The 18,909-nt window shown below is 39.8% G+C and overlaps 1 protein-coding gene across 1 annotated transcript in view; it reads right to left on the bottom strand.

Annotated features, from left to right (window-relative positions):
* Positions 1 to 18,909, bottom strand: part of MDN1 (midasin AAA ATPase 1) — a 178,884-nt gene that overhangs the window by 111,396 nt on the left and 48,579 nt on the right. Inside the window, exons 8-18 of the mRNA XM_032274472.1 lie at positions 17,462 to 17,681; positions 16,356 to 16,437; positions 12,498 to 12,593; positions 10,078 to 10,190; positions 8,194 to 8,342; positions 7,152 to 7,212; positions 6,023 to 6,234; positions 5,362 to 5,465; positions 2,961 to 3,105; positions 2,408 to 2,504; positions 728 to 841 (exon numbers count right to left, since the gene is read on the bottom strand). Coding sequence (XP_032130363.1) covers positions 728 to 841; positions 2,408 to 2,504; positions 2,961 to 3,105; positions 5,362 to 5,465; positions 6,023 to 6,234; positions 7,152 to 7,212; positions 8,194 to 8,342; positions 10,078 to 10,190; positions 12,498 to 12,593; positions 16,356 to 16,437; positions 17,462 to 17,681 — 1,393 coding nt within the window. The remainder of the gene's footprint in view (positions 1 to 727; positions 842 to 2,407; positions 2,505 to 2,960; positions 3,106 to 5,361; positions 5,466 to 6,022; positions 6,235 to 7,151; positions 7,213 to 8,193; positions 8,343 to 10,077; positions 10,191 to 12,497; positions 12,594 to 16,355; positions 16,438 to 17,461; positions 17,682 to 18,909) is intronic.

The raw sequence follows: 18,909 nt of genomic DNA, 5'->3' as shown, positions 1-18,909 counted from the left end.
TTTTCTCCCTATATCCCACATAGCTAGTATAAATACTGCAAATAGAAAAGAAACCTTCAGCCGGGCACGGTGGCTCATGCCTGTAATCCCAGCACTTTGGGAGGCCAAGGTGATTAGATCACTGGAGGTCAGGAGCTCGACACCAGCCTGACCAACATGGTGAAACCCCGTCTCTACTAAAAATACAAAAATTAGCTGGTGTGGTGACAGGCACCCCGTAGTCCCAGCTACTTAGGAGGCCACGGCAGGAGAACTGCTTGAACCTGGGAGGCAGAGGTGGTAGTGAGCTGATATCGTGCCATTGCACTCCAGCCTAGGCAACAAAGCAAAAAAAACTGTCTCCCCCGCCAAAAAAAAAAAGAAAAAGAAAAAAAGAAAGGAAAGTAACCTTCTTCAAGACAGATCAAAATGCAAGCCATGTACATCTCCAAGAATTCAAACTCTCAGCCATGGATATAAAGGTATAATTAGGAAAATATTATCTGAGATTTTACATATATTCTCATAGGTGATGATTCATAGCTTTCTATGTCATTTTTTTTTTTTTTTGAAAAACCTGAAGGAGTTCATACCAGGTTTCAACTTTACAACAGAATCTAAATAATAATCCTGCCATCAGTTTTCTCAAGTTAGAAGTAAAAAATAATACTTATTTGTTTGTGTGCATGAGTAGCACATTTCCATGTTCCGAGAAAGAGTTTATAAAGACATACCAAAGGGAACCTACTTTATGATTCCTTGCACTGTATTCTTGTTCACACTCAATCCTTTCAGATAATCTACAATAAGAACCTGTAAGTCTTCTTTGCTTTCCAATTCTTCTACATAAAGTTCTGTGAATCTGTAAGACAATAAATAATAAACATTTTTTAGAAAGTCAATATAACTATACTGACAATAGAAAAAACATGAAACAGAAGAAGCTATGTCAGCTAATTTTAACTGCTTGTAGTATAAAATGTCTTTCAACCTGAGATAGAAACTGATCATAAAGGATAACGTAACCACTACCAAAAATATATCATTATTGCTTCTTCTATGCAGTAAGTCTTCCATGTATAGTCCTTACAAGAAGAAAAAGTTATAAAAATAAGAATTAATTATTCTCATTTTCAGGTGTTATGATAACTGCATGCTACAAAAAAGTAAGTGCAACAAAAAACAAGCCCCCTCACCATCAAAACAAAACAAAATGGTTGAAAAGAAAACAACTACTTTAATGTAGATTCTAAAGCTTCCGGAAGCTTTTGTTACTTTATAACAAACAGAGAGATCTAATAAAGTTTTTTTTTTTTTTTTGGAGACAGAGTTTCGCTCTTGTTACCCGGGCTGGAGTGCAGTGGCATGATCTCGGCTCACTGCAACCTCCGCCTGCTGGGTTCAAGCGTTTTTCCTGCCTCAGGCTCCCGGGTAGCTGGGATTACAGGCACGCGCCACCATGCCCAGCTAATTTTTGTATTTTTAGTAGAGACGGGTTTTCACCTTGTTGACCAGGATGGAGTCTCGATCTCTTGACCTCGTGATCCACCCGCCTCGGCCTCCCAAAGTGCTGGGATTATAGGCGTGAGCTACCGCGCCCGGCGTCTAATAAAGTTTTAAAGCTATTTTAAAACTCAAATGAAGTAAATGGTTACCAACAATAAATCTGGTCATTTTTCTTTTCCCAAATGTTACATACATAAAACAGGAACAACTAAGTACTTTGTTCATGTCAGTGCTTAGTGATGGAAAATGAAAGAAACTTAAAAGGCCTTTTCAGATCATCAGCCTCATCCAAAGAGGACTGTGTTCCTAAAATATACTTATACTGATATATGTTTTCCTGTTATACCATGTATGAAATTTTGCAAATAACCAAAAAATTATCTGAGAAAGGAAAGATTTTTATTTTCAACAATATTCACTGTCATACTAGTAACATAAAGGGAAAAATTCTCCAGTGTTCTGGAGATTCCCATATGCCTACCACCTGCACAAAGTAGAGGAATACCACAATTCAGGAAATCAAGATTCCTCTACCAGAGGCCAAGAAATTTCAAGCATTGCTCTAAAGTTTGGTTACATTAATATTACCAATCTATAAATAAAGAGAATCTTAAAAAGAACACTTGGTAGTCTCAGCACTGTGGAAGGCTTAGGCAGGCAAATCGCTTGAGCCCAGTTAGAGAGCTGCCTGGGCAACATGGCAAAATCCCATCTCTGCTAAAAATACAAAAAAAAAAAATAGCCAGGTGTGGTGGTATGTGCTGGTAATGCCAGCTATTCAAGAATCTGAGGTGGAAGGTGGGAGGACTGCTTGAACCGGGGACTTGCAGTAAGCCAATATCACACCACTGCACTCCAAACTGGGCAACAGAGCAAGAATCTGCTGCAAAAAAAAGAAATTCTCCAAGAGCCATGTCCTCACCTGTTTCTTATTCCTGGTGGGAGATTTCTTTTGCCTACATCAGTCGCTGGATTCATGCAGGCAAATAAACGGAAGTCAGGATGCCGAACCAGTGGCTCTGTAAGAGAAAATTATGAATTCTCAAAAAAGGTAAGATTAACTCCACAGAACCCCCGGTCCAGCCAGCCTGGTGCTGGCTGTTCACACCGTCCTTGTCTTTTCTGAAACCACAATGAAATCACTTTCCAGGCCTATATATACAACCTAATCTTACACTGCAATCTTTTGTGGTATATGTATTCACTGTTATTAACTATTCACCTGTTATTTTGTAAGTGTGTTTATTATCCATAACCCAAACACCTGGTCCAATTATATTCTTCTTCTTTACATTCCCCATACCAAAACAGTTCAAAGAACTTTGCAGAAAATTAATATCTAAGAAATGAACAAATTCCATTGGGAGGCCCATGTCATCCTTCTAACCAAAAAAATAAATAAATAAATAAATTCTCACTCTAAAGTTGCCATAGGGCTCGACACCATGTCAAATCCCAAGGGATTCAAGTGCTACCTGTGTCTCCTCGATCCAGCAACACTAGGGATCCAGAGGATCCTTCAAGCAAACCACTCAGACATTCTAGTATTTCTGGAGCAGCCAAGTTAATCTCATCCAACAAGATCCACTCTCCTTTCTTTACAGCCTGAGCTAATGTACCCTAGAAGAAGATAAAATAAAATGTTAAGAATTTGTGTCAAATAAAGGCACACTTGCCAAAAACAGTTATGCAAGCAGGGTTAGAAATAGAGGCAGGGGGTAATCTTTCCCACTTGATGGGCCTATACCTCAACTGCCCATTGGCTGACAGCAGATAGTCAGAGTTAAGGCCAAGTTAATTTTTTAAATGTCCAAAAGGGTCAAGGGAACATATTTGGGCCTAACAGAAAGAAGCAGTGAACTAAATCCTCTAATTATGTGGATGTTCATGTAAATAGCTTTCATTGTAGTCAGGTGTTTAAAGGCACCCAAAGGCTATTAGAACTCAAAATAATTATAGGGTCAGGCTATATGAAGATTAGACAAATGTGTTTAGTGTTTGTCATACACAGCCTTTCTTTTTTTTTTTTTTTGAGACAGGGTTTTTCTCTCGTTACCCAGGCCGGAGTGCAATGGCGTGATCTTGGCTCACCACAACCTCCGCCTCCTGGGTTCAGGCAATTCTCCTGCCTCAACCTCCTGAGTAGCTGGGATTACAGGCACGCGCCACCATGCCCAGCTAATGTTTTGTATTTTTGGTAGAGACGGGGTTTCACCATGTTGACCAGGATGGTCTCGATCTCTTGACCCCATGATCCACCCGCCTTGGCCTCCCAAAGTGCTGGGATTACAGGCTTGAGCCACCATGCCCCGCCATACACAGCCTTTCACACCTGCTGAATGTCAAAATGAATCATCCCCTGGCTTTAGTACACTAGTGTTATATCTTCAAATTCTATATCCTAGAGCAATAAAAACAAATCTAATCATCTATTCAGTTGACATGACATCAAAAACTATTTTACGATTATTAAGCTGCTTTATACTTTTGTAAAAACGTTCATCCTAAAAAACAAATCTACTACAAATTGAAAAACATAAAACAGAATATATTAACTCCAGTGTATTACTAAGTCATAAAACATAAGCCTTGTTTTGAGAACACAACAATTTAATTGGTTGTTTTAGAATAATCCTATTAAGAATCATTCTGATGACCAAATTTCCCACACTCACAATGTATGGTTGAGTATACCTTCTCTGTTACTAAAACACCATCAAGTAAGACTCCCACTTCCTCTAGGGCTTCATCTAAGGACTGTCACAGAAACAAAATTTTTTTAAATGCCCAAGTCACAAATATTTAACCAAGTTGATCCTTCCTACAGGGTCACAGGACAGCAAACAGTAGAGATGTCCATGACTTGGGATTAACATTGGGGCACTAAAGTGAACAGCTCCAAATCCCTCTCTCACATTCACACACTCCCCAGGGACACACGTGCCAAAAGAAAGACGACGGAGTTCACTAGTTGTCATCAATTGTATCTTTAAAAATAATAATAGATGCAGCAATCTCGCTTCTGGGTACTTCCGCCTAAAAAACTATGAAAACAGTATGTCGAAGGGATGCCTACATTCCCATGCTCATTCCCATGCTCATTCTCACTATGCACAATAGCCAAGATAAAGAATCAACCTATGTTTCCATCAACAGATACGTAAAGAGAATCTTGTATATATACATATATACAAACAATGGAATCTTACTCAGCTTGAAAAAATAAATTTTGTCATTTGCTACAACAGAAACAGAAACAGAGAACATTATATTACGTGAAACAAGCCTGGTGAAGACAGACAAGTATCGCATGCTCTCACTTATATGTGAAATTTAAAACAACAGATCTCAAAGAAGCAGCCAGCAGAATGGTAGAGTTAGCAGAGGCTAGGAGAGTTGGGGAGTATGCAGTAATGAAGGTACAAAGCCTTAATTAGACAGAAAAAATAAACTTTCTTTCCTTTGAGATACATATTGCACAGCATGGTGACCATGCTGTAAACAGTAAATAATGAGTTGTACATTTCAAAATTACTAAAGCAGTACATTTCAAATATTCTCACCCCAAAAAATGATATTTGAGGTGATGAATACGTTAATTAGTTTTAGTTATTCCACTGTATTCATAAATCATAACATTATTTTGTACCCCATAAATATATACAATTATAATTCATCAATTTATACTTTTAAAATTTATATTTAAATAATGATGTTGCTCATTAAGCCCTTATAATTGCCATAATTACCATGAAGAACATTTTTCAAAATTTTCCCCCAAAATCATTATTTCATTAAGACAATACAAAACAGTAACCTGCCTAAAACGTTATGTTTTGCATCAAATCATAAGCTAAATAACGAAAACAGAAATACCTCTACAAATGCAAACAATAAGGTATTTTCAGTCATTTTCATCTGTTGTTGGGCATGGTTGAGTCTGAGACCAAATGCTTCCCATTTCTCTTTTATGAGTAACCCTAGGAAAGAATAAAGACAAGAATCTAACACACATTTTGAGCTGTAATATATACAACTTTTAAACATAACACAATTAACAAAACACTAAGTCTAAAAACTTACATAATGCTAACTAAATGCCAGACAACACTAATTAGCTCACGTGTATGCATATCTATGTATTAATTACCTCATTTATCCCTCACGCAACCCTCTGGACTAGTTATTCTTATTCCTGCTTTACAGATAAGGAACCACACAGAAGTAAATAAAGCTAGCAAAAGCCTCTTGGCTATGGAATCCAGCTCCTTAGAAACAAGCTTTTTCTGAGGAAATTAGCCTTACTGACTAAATAGTACTTGCACATCAGCCTTACCAGTCATCTGTTTTTGCAGAAATCATATGAAGAACGGGGGCACAATACTTCATAATTAGTCATTCTGTCAATTCCTGGAAAGCTCCAATTTGTACTCTTACTCCAAGAGTAAGAGTATTTACTCTTCCCCAAAACTCTTAATCTGTTCACTGAAGCCCAGCCTCATGCCCTCCCCCACGGCACGCTGGGTCACATCCTTACCAGTTTCACTCTCTTTTCCATCCTTGTTAACAGCAGACTTGTGTACATGCTGCATTAGTCTCAGGAGATCATGCCACCGTTTCTGTCTGTAACAGGTCTGAATGTGCCCCAAGAACGTAAAGTTTTGTTTCTTGGAAAATGTCTGGGCAAAGAGCTCCTCAAATGCCTCCCGTAAGGGTAGCCAAATAAGCTTATGGTCCACCGGTTTATAACTGAAACCGATACAGGTAAAGGTGATTCACAAACTTCAGAAGTTAACAGAAGTTAGAAAGCATGGCTCAGAAAATAGGAGTAGGTCTCAGATTTCATTTAATCAAAGTCAGAAATACTACCGAAATATTTAAAATCTACATTACAGTTTTAAATTGTAATCTGTTTTCCCCCATTTGAAGGGCCTATAATGAAGGTAAAAATGATTATCAAATTAACAGTGCTATGAAAAAAACTAGCTTAGCCTGGCTACTCATACTGGTAACCCCAGCACTTTGGGACACTGAGGCAGGAAGATCACTTGAGCCCAGGAGTTCAAACCCAGCCTAGGCAACATGGCAAAACTCTGTCTCTACAAAAAAATATAAAAATTAGTCAGGTGCAGTAGCACACACCTGCAGTCCCAGCTACTTGGAAGGGTGAAGTAGGAGGCTCGAGCCCAGGAAGTGGAGGTTGCAGTGAGCCAAGAACACACCACTGCACTCCAGCCTGGGCAAGAGAGCCAGACCCTATCTCAAAAAAATAAAATTAAAAAAAAAATTTTAAGTCCTACTTGAATAGTAAAATTCACATCATTTATTTTCCCAACATGTCTAAATAATCATGTATAGGGCATAATAAGAAACCATCCATATTTAATTAAGCTTGACTAAAATCTGAGGAATAATAAATATATGAAATTGATTTACTTATGTAAATTAAACCCAGCCCACACATTATCAATTAGGAAAAGGGTAGGAGAGAGCAACAATTTGTGCTACCTCCCTGGCAAAAGCTCCAATGAAGCCTTATCTGAGAAAACTCTTCTTCTATTGCACTGAGCACCCAAGAACCTGTGGTTGTTAACACTAAAAAAACAGTATTTCTTCCCTCAAGCAATAAACACAAACATAAGAAAAAAATTTTAAGCCACACTTACCCTCCAAGCAAGTCTGCAGTATCACTTTGTTGATTCATATTGACAACCCTCAAACGGTGGCCTTTTATAAAGACAGTACAAATGAGTTACTCCAATAATTTAAAGACCAATAATATCCAGTGTGCTCAAGGCTGTGGAATATAGCAAGGGGCTTTTTTATTTTTTGAGAGAAAGTCTTGTTCTGTCACCAAGGCTGGAGTGCAGTGGCCCAATCATGGCTCACTGCAGCCTCGACTTCCTGGGCTCAAGTGATCCTTCTGTCTCAGCTTCCCAAGCAGCTGGGACTATATATAGGCACATACCACCACACTTGGCTAATTTTTGTGTAAAGACAGGGTCTCACGATGTTGCCAGGCTGGTCTTAAACTCCTGGGCTCAAGCAATCCTCCTGCCTCCAGCTCCAAAAGTGCTAGGATTACAGGCATGAGCGAGCCACTGTGCTCAGTAATAAGGTAAATTTTCAAATGTGCATTTGCTCTGAATCATGAGAGCCCAGAAGTTGGAGACCAACCTGGGCAACACGGTGAGACCTCATCTCTGCAAAAAACTTAAAAAATCAGCCAGGTGTGGTGACACACGCTTGTAGTCTCAGCTCTCTGGAAGGCTAAGGTAGGGATCACCTGAGCCTATGAAGTCAAGGCTGCAGTGAGCTGTGAGTTCACCATTGCATTCCAGCCTGAGCAACAGAGTACGACCCCATCTCAAAAAGAATAAATAAAAATAAAAAGAAGAAATGAAGTATTCTGTTTTAAAAGTTGTCCAATTTGTTTAACTAAATGCAATATGTAGAATATAATCCCATATTTTGTTTTAAAACAAAACAAAATCTATACATATATACATGTATTTGCATAGGCAAAGATTAGAAATGAAATAATTTAATAACAATCTGTTAAAAGTAGTTATTTCCAGGCAAAGAGACTACACGTGGACTGTTGGCACTTGTTAAATTCTGTGGTCTTTGAATTAGTATTTTTAAAAAAGGAAAAAAGGTAGTCAGTATGAAATGTCTGGGGGCAGATTTATTTCCACTAGGCATTACCTGTAATGTGAGCCAAGTATTGGACAGTAGAGGTTTTGCCGGTCCCAGTCTCTCCCACTAGCAACACAGGCTCCCCTTTGCTGACACACACTGCAAGCTGTTCGATGAGAACAGAGGACGGCCGTGTAGCAGCAAAAGTGAACTTCTCCCTGGGAAGGAGAAAAAAAAGAGTTTAAAAACCATGCTGCAAGCTTTTCCTAGTTTTGCTGTGAGAAACCAGATTTTCCAGAGTCAACAAACAAGAATGAGAAAACAGCTCAGAGTAATTGCCTTCATGCTTTGCATGTTGTAAGACAGTCTTACAACATGCAAAAATTACAGAATTCAGTCACTCTGCAAACACCGAATACTCAGATATCTGATACCATGCTAGGCTCTGGAGATTAAAAAGATTAATAAGACAAGACTATCTGTACCAGTTATCTCATCTTGAGCAAATTACTTAATGTGTCTTAGCCTCAGTTTCCTCACCTGTAAGATGTGGGTAACAACAGTACCTAGCTGAAATAGGTTAATAATCTTTCCCCAAACTCATGTCCACCCAGATCCTATGAATGTGACCTTATTTCAAAAAAGGGTCTTTGAAGAAAATTAATCAAATTAAGATAAGGTCATGTTGCATTCAGGTGGGTCTTAAATCCAATGTCTGGTGTCCTTATAAGAGAAAGATTTGGTGACAAAGAAATACACACACAAGAAAGAAGGGCCATGTGACAACAGAAACGGCACTTGGTGTGATACAACTACAAGCCAAGGAACACCAAGGACTGCTGGGAGCCAAAGAGATCAGGCACTGTGGTTCAGGCCTGTAATCCCAGCACTTTGGGAGGTCAAAGCAGGTGGATCACCTGAGGCCATGAGTTCAAGACCAGCTGGCCAACACAGAGAAATGCTGTCTTTACTAAAAATATAAAAATTAGCTGGGCATGGTGGCACATGCCTATAATCACGGCTATTCGCGAGGCTAAGGCACGAGAATCACTTGAACCAGGGAGGCAGAGGTTGCTGTGAACCAAGATCACGCCACTGTACTTCAGCCTGGGTAACAGAGTGAGAGTCTGTCTCAAGAAAACGGGAAAAAAAAAAAGAAAAAAACAGGAAGAGGCAAGAAAGCATTCTCCCCTAGAGCCATCAGAGGGAGGAGTATGACTTCCAGCCTCCAAGACTGTGAAAGAATAATGTCTATAGTTTAAAACCACCATGTTTATGGTAATTTGTTACGGGAGGCCTAGGACGGTAATATATTAACTCAGAGAATTATTACAACCACTACATGAGAAAATATGTAAAGACTTAGTATAAAGTGAGACATGTAATAAGTGTTAAATGTTACCTCCATCTCAGAATTTTTGCTGTTGTTGGTTTTTTGTTGTTGTTGTTGTTATTATGTTTTGTTTTGAGACAGAGTTTCTCTCTTGTTGCCCAGGCTGGAGTGCAAAGGCGTGATCTCGGCTTACTGCAACCTCCGCCTCCTGGGTTCAAGCAATTCTCCTGCCTCAGCCTCACAAGTAGCTGGGATTACAGGCATGTGCCACTACACCCAGCTAGATCTCAGAGTCTTATATAACCCCAGCCTTCCAGGAATTTACGGACTAATGCCTGACTTCCAATTGAGGCTTACTTCACTAAATACACTGCAGTGAATAAAATCAGTGATTCATCTTTGGTATTGTCAAGTCTCTAATAAATTTCATTGCCTCTTTCACCTATTAATATCTAATTTCACAGAACATACTTTGGGAAAACACCACTACTTCCCATGTAACATACTACAGATATCACAGTTCAGACACGTGTTTTGCAAAAAGACAAGAGGCTGAGCTAGACTTCTGTCCAGTTTCTGGAATCCCCACAGATGGCAGCTTAGTTTAGAGCCCTACTTACCGCTGTATGTGAACAGCCTCACTTTGTTTCCGGAGAAGCCGCACTCGACCAACTTGTAAATCTAGCTCATTGATCACAATTTCTGGTTTATAACGTTGACAAAAGAATTCAGCCTGTGGGACAAAAGATTTTATCTGAGTAAAGATCCATATACTTTTTGAACATTTCCTTATCTAAAGGATCCTTTTGGCCCTCAAATTAGCCCTCTGCAAAGAACCATTCTCTAATTCCCAGCGAGGTGCGTGAGATTTTCATCAAGACACTTCTTTTTTCTTTTTCCAAATTTCTAATACTATGTTTTTTAAAACACTGATGTTTCTTTGGTACTTTTAAAATAAGCCCTACCTATATATGGAGTGAACACCCTGATATATCCCAACAGAGAAAGTGAACAGTTAGTCCACATCTAAAAGGTAACATAATGTTGGAAATCATGGTACATATCTGACTGTAGCCAAAACAAAAAGAGCTGTGGCAGGTGCTCCTGGAATTCTACCCAGCAGCCATTCCTCTCTTGTCCAAAGAACACAGACTCTGTTCAGGTTTGGGGCAGGAGTAAAAGAAGTAAAGTAGTCTGGGAAAAGCGAGCTCTTCCCCAACAAAAGATGAATATTGGTGTAATGAATATTCATGGTGGTTTTATTGCTTCCCGATGATTAACATATGTATCATTTACATCCCTTTCAGTAGGATGTTCTATGACCTCCAGCCAAAGCCATCCCAACTATTTCATAAGCCTTATAAAAATCTCTACTACTGCAATTCCTGACATAAGATCTTTTAGTGTAATCGTTCATGTGAGAATACCAGGTACCTGCCTCAAGACGAGCCAGATATTTCTCCTGCCACCAATGCCACTGCTGAAAGAATCCCTCCTCCCAAAATACATATTTTGACATAAAACAAGAATGCCAAAATATTAACAATGTCAGCAATGGATCTAAGGTATTCGTTGGTACTCCTCTTTTCAACGTTTTTGCTTGTTTTGGAGACAGACTCTCGATCTGTCACCCAGGTTGGAGTGCAGTGGCACAATTTCGGCTCACTGCAACCTCTGCCTCCTGGGTTCAAGTGATTCTCCTGCCTCAGCCTCCCAAGTAGCTGGGATTACAGACATGTGCTACCACGCCCCGCCTTGTATCAATTTTTTTTTTTTTTTAGACGGAGTTTCACTCCGTGCCTAGGCTGGAGTGCAATGGTGGGATCTCAGCTCACTGCAACCTCCACCTCCCACATCCAAGCCATTCTCCTGCAGCCTCCCAAGTAGCTGGGATTACAGGCACTCGCCATCAAGCCCCGCTAATTTTTGTATTTTTAGTAGAGACAGGGTTTCACCATGTTGGCTAGGCTGGTCTCAAACTCCTGACCTCAGGTAATCCACCCACCTTGGCCTCCCAAAGGGTTGGGATTACAGGCCTAAGCCACCACGCCCCACCTCTTATCAACTTTTTTTTTTTTTTTTTTTTTTTTGAGATGGAGTCTGGCTCTGTCACCCAGAAGGGAGTGCAGTGGTGCAATCTCAGATCACTGTAACCTCTGTCTCCTGGGTTCAAGCCATTCTCCTACATCGGCCTCCCAAGTAGCTCGGATTACAGGCATGTGCCATCACACCTGGCTAACTTTTTTTTTTTTTAGCAGAGATGGTGCTTCACCACGTTGACCAGGCTGGTCTCCTACTCCCAACCTCAGGTAATGTGCCTGTCTCAGCCTCCCAAACTGCTGGGATTACAGGCGTGAGCCAGCATGCTCGGCCTCTTGTCAACTTTTATGAGGGAAAATAATAAAAATTATGGAAAAACTCTGAGCACTAAGTTATACACAAAGGTATTACTAAAACATAGTACTGTCCTGAGTCTATAAACTACAAAATAAATTAAATGCTAACCAAAACACTGAAGATGATACAGGACATGAGGAAGCTCCCTTTAAGAATGTGGAACAGGCGGGACGCGGTGGATCACACCTATAATCCCAGCACTTTGGGAGGCTGGAGGCGGGTGGATCACGAGGTCAAGAGATCGAGACCATCCTGGTCAACATGGTGAAACCCCGTCTCTACTAAAAATATAAAAATTAGCCGGGCGTGGTGGTGTGCGCCTACAGTCCCAGCTACTCGGGAGGCTGAGGCAGGAGAATTGCTTGAACCCAGGAGGTGGAGGTTGCGGTGAGCCGAGATCGCGCCATTGCACTCCAGCCTGGGTAACAAGAGTGAAACTCCGTCTCAAAAAAAAAAAAAAAAGAATGTGGAACATATGAAGAACTATTTAACTAGGGGATCTGGGAGTCTTATGCCCATGATAGGCAGCAATAAAAGCACCAGCTTTTAAGAAAGAAGCACCACTTCAAAAGCTGTTCCAACTAAGGACGAAAGACCAGCAAGCAAGCAAGCAAACACCCCAGCCTCCTTTCAGCACACATACCTTTTTTCTAGAAATGTTCAATTTGCTTCCAATAACTTCTGCCATTTTCAGTTTGCTTGTATGCTCAGAAAGCATTGCTGTGAAACAGTCCAGAGCCTGTTAAAATAACCAAGGGAAATGCCAGCTGATTTTCAAAATAATGTATTAATCACAGAGCATCATTTTTCTGGCCACAAGAGGGAGAAACACAAAATCCAGCAAAAACATTTCTCTAAGAATGATGGGAGTACAAAAAAGGTACCAACCCAAGACTCAGGACCTGACCATAACGGAAAGACAAGACACCAACAAATATAAAGAATTTATTATTGAAATATTGGCAAAATTTTTAAAAAAGCAAACAACAAAACACCCCTAGCTTCAGGCAAGGAAGAGCAACTAGTATTGACAATTGGGTACATGGTTCAAGGAGAACTGACTCATACAGTGCTGAAGTAATACCAAAAGACTGCTTTCTAGCTGTAAGCTAAACACTAGGTGTGTAATATCACATTGTCATTATCTTAACCTAGTACTCAATCTTGGCAACTACCAGTGGGCCAACCAGATATGTCTTCTGATGTAATGAAATACAAAATAACATCAAAAATGGATTGTACACCAAAAATGTTAAACTTGAATTCGTCAAGCATTTTTCTATTTTCTATTTACAGAAAATATGAGAGATAAAATAAGGTAAAGGATACCATGAGTGTGGAATTGAAACCAACTTTACAAAGATTATGACAGTGACAGCAATATAACATGGCTGACTTCATCTTGCTTCTAAGCCTCACAGGCTGGTTATCTTCACTCATTCCTAGGCATAGGCCAACCTAACCATGGTAGGAATTTATAGTTTAACTTGGAAGCAAAGATGGTAATAGTCCCTAAAACTAATCCCCTTTGCCCTAATGAAAGACCACAAGATTAGGATTATGGGAGGGTCCTGAATTCTGCTAAAATATAGGTATAGTTTCTAAAATCCCTTACTGCTTAGGAGTCATGTGGCAAGAGGTCACAAAATTTGTGGCTTTCCCAACTGCTCCTACAGATAACATCACTATTGTAGAAACTAAAATTGGCCTTTTGAGATGATTTTCAGATTTTTGAATTCTGGCAACTAGCTAACCCCATCTGACTCAGTCACCACACCCAGAAGTAGACTCCGTGTACAAGACCATTTTCCACACCCCTATGATCTCATCTCCAACCATTCAGTAGCACCAACTCCCTAGTCCCTTGCCCACCAAATTATCCATGAAAACCCTAGCATCTGAGTTATCAGGGAGATTGATTTGAGTAATGACTCCATTTGCCATGTGGCTAGCCTAGCATTCATTAAACTCTCTTGAAGACTGATTTTGAATAACAATAAAACTCTGGTCTCCTGTATAGTGGGCTACACACAAATTTCTCTTTATTGCAATTCCCATCATGATAAATTGGGTGTCTAAGCGGCAGGCAAGGTGAGACTGTTGCAGTTACAACCTGATCATTTTTCTTTTCTGCCTTTTTAAAAGTATTTTAGGCCAGGTGTGCTGGTATATGTCTGTAATCCTAGCACTTTAGGAAGCCAAGATGGGTGGATCACCTGAGGTCAGGAGTTCATGACCAGCCCAACTAACATGGCAAAATCCCATCTCTACTAAATAAAAAAAAAAAAAAAAAAAAAAAAAATAGCTGGGTGTGGTGGTGCATGCCTGTAATCCAAGCTACTTGGGAGGATGAGACAGGAGAATCGCTTGAAGGCAGGAGGCAGAGGTTGCAGTGAGCCGAGATGGCACCACTGCACTCCAGCCTGGGCAACAAGAACAAACCTCTGTCTCAAAAAAAAAAAAAAGTATTTTACAATTTTGTACTGACAGCTAAAATAATCAGAACACAACACTTAATAAACAGATTTGTCTCAATTAATGAAAATATGACAAAATAGTCCCCAAATACTGCAAGTGGCTTTTGTCTCAGTGGTAGAGTCAGTAGCTAAGTTTCTTTCATCATCTATCTTTTTTTTTTTTGCAAGAAGAACCTAGTCCTTTTAAAATTAAAAATATATTTTAAAGCTGTAATTATCAGTAAAGTCAGTTTACAAGATGCAAAAAGACCCAAATAATACACCTCCCAACAAGTTAGTAATAAGCAGGAAAACTTATACCCAGAAATCTAAAATTACAAACATCAATATTAGAAACACAGGATTTACTATTATGAAACAGTTGTCCCTAGGTATTTCTGGGGCATTGGTTCCAGGACTTCTCACAGAAACCAAAATCTAAAGATGCTCAAGTCCCTTACATAAAATGGCATAGAGTGCACGTCAGTATGTAGAAAAATAAGTATAAGAAAAAAAAATTTAAGGTGTAGTGTTTGCATATAACCTATACATATCCTCTTTATTCACTTTAAATCATCTCTAGATAGGTATTACACTGTATCGTCTAGGGAATAATAACAAAGAAAAAGTCTGTACATGTTCAATACAATCATTTATTTCCTGAAATATCTTATTTATTTATTTATTTCCTTTTTACTGTCTACCTTAAGGACAGAAATGGAATATTCCAGGTTCAAGTTTGGTTGACTCCTCAGATGAAGAGGCCACAGAAACAGAGGGCTAATGGCAGTCCCCAAAAGCAATCTTCCTCTGAACAAATTTGACTACAAATATTTTTGAGGAAAAAATATGTTCTCAATGTCCTTGGAGAAATCACAACCTAGGTCTAACAAAAATATAGGTGGTCTTTAATTGTAATAAATTACAGTAGAGCTAATATTTGACAAAGGTAGATTTTGATCTATATCAAGTAAGTGGGGAAAAGAGTTGGACATAAACAATTGCAGGGCCAGGCATGGTGGTTCACACCTGTAATCCCAGCACTTTGAGAGGCTGAGGCGGGCAGATCACCTGAGGTCAGGAGTTCGAGACCAGCTTGACTAACATGGTGAAACTCCAACTCTACTAAAAATACAAAAATTAGCTAGGCGTAGTGGCGGGTGCCTGTAATCCCAGCTGCTCGGAAGACAGGCAGGAGAATCACTTGAACCCAGGAGGCGGAGGTTGCAGTGAGCCGAGATCACACCACTGTACTCCAGCCTAGGCAACAGAGCAAGACTCCATCTCAAAACAAACAAACAAAAACAATCTGCCAGTGTTTCCTCAGTAGTTCTCAAAAGAATCTACACTACTGATTGGAAATGGCTGGTCTCAAATTCAGTAGTAATTGGAGTACAAGAGAATAATTCCTCTGGTTACCATATTATACTTTAAAAGAGTTACTTCTAAAAGAACATCCAACTCCTTCTGTTCTTATTCCACCTTTACCTCTATGATTTGGTCTTCTGTAATAATAGCCACTAGAATAGTTAAGCCCCATGCCTACGCATGCTCCTCTCATAGATACTAACAATGGACCCCAGATCCATTGGTCAGAAGAGTCCACCACCCTCATTGAAACTCATCTGGGACTTAATGCTTACAAAGAGGTTCAGTCAACCAACATCAACCAACTCTCCTGAGAAAAGTGGAGGGAGCAGAGGGATACAAATTTATCAAACAGACTAAGGGATTTTATATAGGAATAAACATTGCTTTATTATTACCTGGGAGTTTTTTTTTCATTTACTTTAATTTCCCTATCTTATCTGTTTTATTCTATCTCAAACTATACTTCTGAAATTAATAATAATTTGCTTCAGAAACCACAAAACATGTATTACACCCAATTAGCTTTAATGCCACTTTAGATGAATTTTTAACTAGCTAAGAACAAGAAATCGTACTGTGGAAAAAGAAAAAACTCTGATGGCAATCAAAAGACAGAACAGAAGTTAATAGCCTTACAGAGCAAAGAGATAAAAGACTGGAAAACCAGATCTTACCTCTTGAAAAATATTTAATGATGCTGAAGAAGATGAACTGTCAAAGCTATGGGCAATCCTATTACACCAATTCAGCAGATCCCTTTAAAAAAAAAAGAAAGAAAAGAAAAAATGAAGAAATAAAAGACCACAGGCCAAAACATCAGAGGCATCAAAATTTGTTGACCCACTTAAATTTGGGCATACCTGACAGCTCTCTCCTTTCTTCTGAGAATGAGAAGATAAAAGGTATTTTGGCAAAGAGTAAGTAAGGGTTCCCAAAATTTCCACTCTTTGTATTTGTGTGTAAAATTTAAAAACAAAACAGAAATAGAGTTCCAAATCTTCATCCATACCAGGAAGTGACCTATCAACTCATTTCTCTGCCATTCATGCCAGACAAAGTAGCAGGAAAGGAGAGGAGCAACCAAATCAGATCAGAATGAGGCGATGCCCAGGTCTAATTCACCCTTCTCAAAGGGAAAGTCAACAACCACTGAGACAGAGAACAGCACAGAAGTCACAGACACCAAAATCCAAGAAGACTTATTTAACTGCAAATCAGAAAAGGGTATTCAGTGAAAGAATTATGTTAGGAGCCATTCCCAAGTTTATCTTTAAAAGTTACTTTTTAAAGTTAGAAACATTACCCTAATCACGCCTTCCTGGCCATTAATTAAAAATCTGAAAAAGGGATCTGACACCATGAAATAACTGATAATTTCAAAACCTGACCATTTACTTCTAGCTGGTAAGAACTTTTAAAGAAAACGGTTTTTAAAATATTATTTTAAAAAACTGTTGGGCTGGGGGCAGTGGCTCACGCCTGCAATCTCAGCACTTTGGGAAGCCGAGGCAGGTGGATCACCTGAGGTCTGGAAGCCAAGACCAGCCTGGCCAACATGGCAAAAACCCATCTCTACAAAAAATACAAAAATTAGTCAGACATGGTGATGCACACCTGTACTCCCAGCTACTCAGGAGGCTAAGGCAGGCCTGAGAGGTGGAGGTTGCAGTGAGCTGACATCGTGCCACTCCACTCCAGCCTAGGTGATAGAGCAAGACTCCGTCTCAAAAAAAAAAAAAAAAAAAAAAAAAAAAAAAATTTTTTTTGTTTAGTCCAATACCTTAGAGATAATTCTCTTCCCTCAAGGATTGGTCTTTTGTTTTCTCTGCTGGCTTCTGAAACTTCATCAGGTGCCTGTTCACACTCAACAGAACTATCACTCCAAGAGTGATGTTTCTCTCCAGTAAGTTGGATATAAATGTCAAGCAGGTGATCAGTCACTGCCAATAGGCCAGGATATCTGCTCTGAAGAACCTGACAGAGGGGAAAAAAGAAAAACAAAATTTAGTACCAAGCACAGAAATTTTTAGAAACACACAAAACTGTTGCTGAAACTAGTCAGTCAAAAGCTGGATTTCTCTATGAAATTTGTCCATCGGGGGCAGTGGCTCACACCTGTAATCCCAACACCTTGAGAAACCAAGGCAAGGGAATTGCTTGAATTCAGGAGTTTGAGACCAGCCCAGGCAACATGGTAAAACCTCGTCTCTACAAAAAAATACAAAAATTAGCTGGACATGGTGGCGTGTGTCTGTAGTCCCAGGTACTCAGGAGGCTGAATAGGGAGGATGATCTGAGCCTGGGAGGTCAACACTGCAATGAGCAGTGATCATGCCTGGGTGACAGAGCAAGACACTGTCTCAAAAAAAGTAAATAAAGGCCAGGCGTGGTGGCTCACGCCTGTAATACCAGCACTTTGGGAGGCCAAGGCGGGCAGATCACGAGGTCAAGAGATTGAGACCATCCTGGACAACATGGTGAAACCCCATCTCTACTAAAAATAGAAAAATTAGCCGGGCATGGTGGTGCATGCCTGTAGTCCCAGCTACTTGGGAGGCTGAGGCAGGAGAACTGCTTGAACCCAGAAGGCAGAGGTTGCAATGAGCCCAGATCGCACCACTGCACTCCAGCCTAGTGACAGAGCAAGACTAAATCAATCAATCAATCAATAGGCTGGGTACAGTGGCTCATGCTGTAATCCCAGCACTTTGGGAGGGTGAGGCAGGCAGATCACCTGAGGTCAGGAGTTCAAAATCATCATCCTGAGCAACACGGTGAAACTCCATCTCTAATTAAAATACAAAAATTAGTTAGGTGTGGTGACTCGTGCCTGTAGTCCCAGCTACTCGGGAGTCTGAGGCAGGAGACTCACTTGAACCTGGAAGGCAGAGTTTGTAGTGAGCCAAGACTGCACAATTGCACTCCAGCCTGGGCGACACGGTGAGACTCCATCCCAAAAAAATAAAATTAAATTAAAAATAAAATGAAATGTCATCTTTACCAAAAATAAGAACTTCCGTCTTACCCACTTCTGCTCCCACCCACCTATCCCACTCAAACACCACGACTTTCTTACTACCCAGAACTCAGTTATCTTGTAATCTCACCATCTGTAATACAGTTTGAGGGGCAGAAATAAGATGTTAAAAGGTTCTCCAAGTAACCAAAATATATGCAACCAACTCCACGGAATTTATTCATTAAAGAATTCTTTTTTTTTTTTTTTTT

The sequence above is a fragment of the Sapajus apella genome, unplaced genomic scaffold (assembly GCF_009761245.1).
Source record: "Sapajus apella isolate SASKATOON/1434 unplaced genomic scaffold, GSC_monkey_1.0 scaffold6, whole genome shotgun sequence".
In the NCBI taxonomy this organism is placed as follows: domain Eukaryota; kingdom Metazoa; phylum Chordata; class Mammalia; order Primates; family Cebidae; genus Sapajus; species Sapajus apella.
The sequence above is the reverse complement of the archived record's forward strand: the minus strand, read 5'-3'. Positions and strand labels throughout refer to the sequence as shown.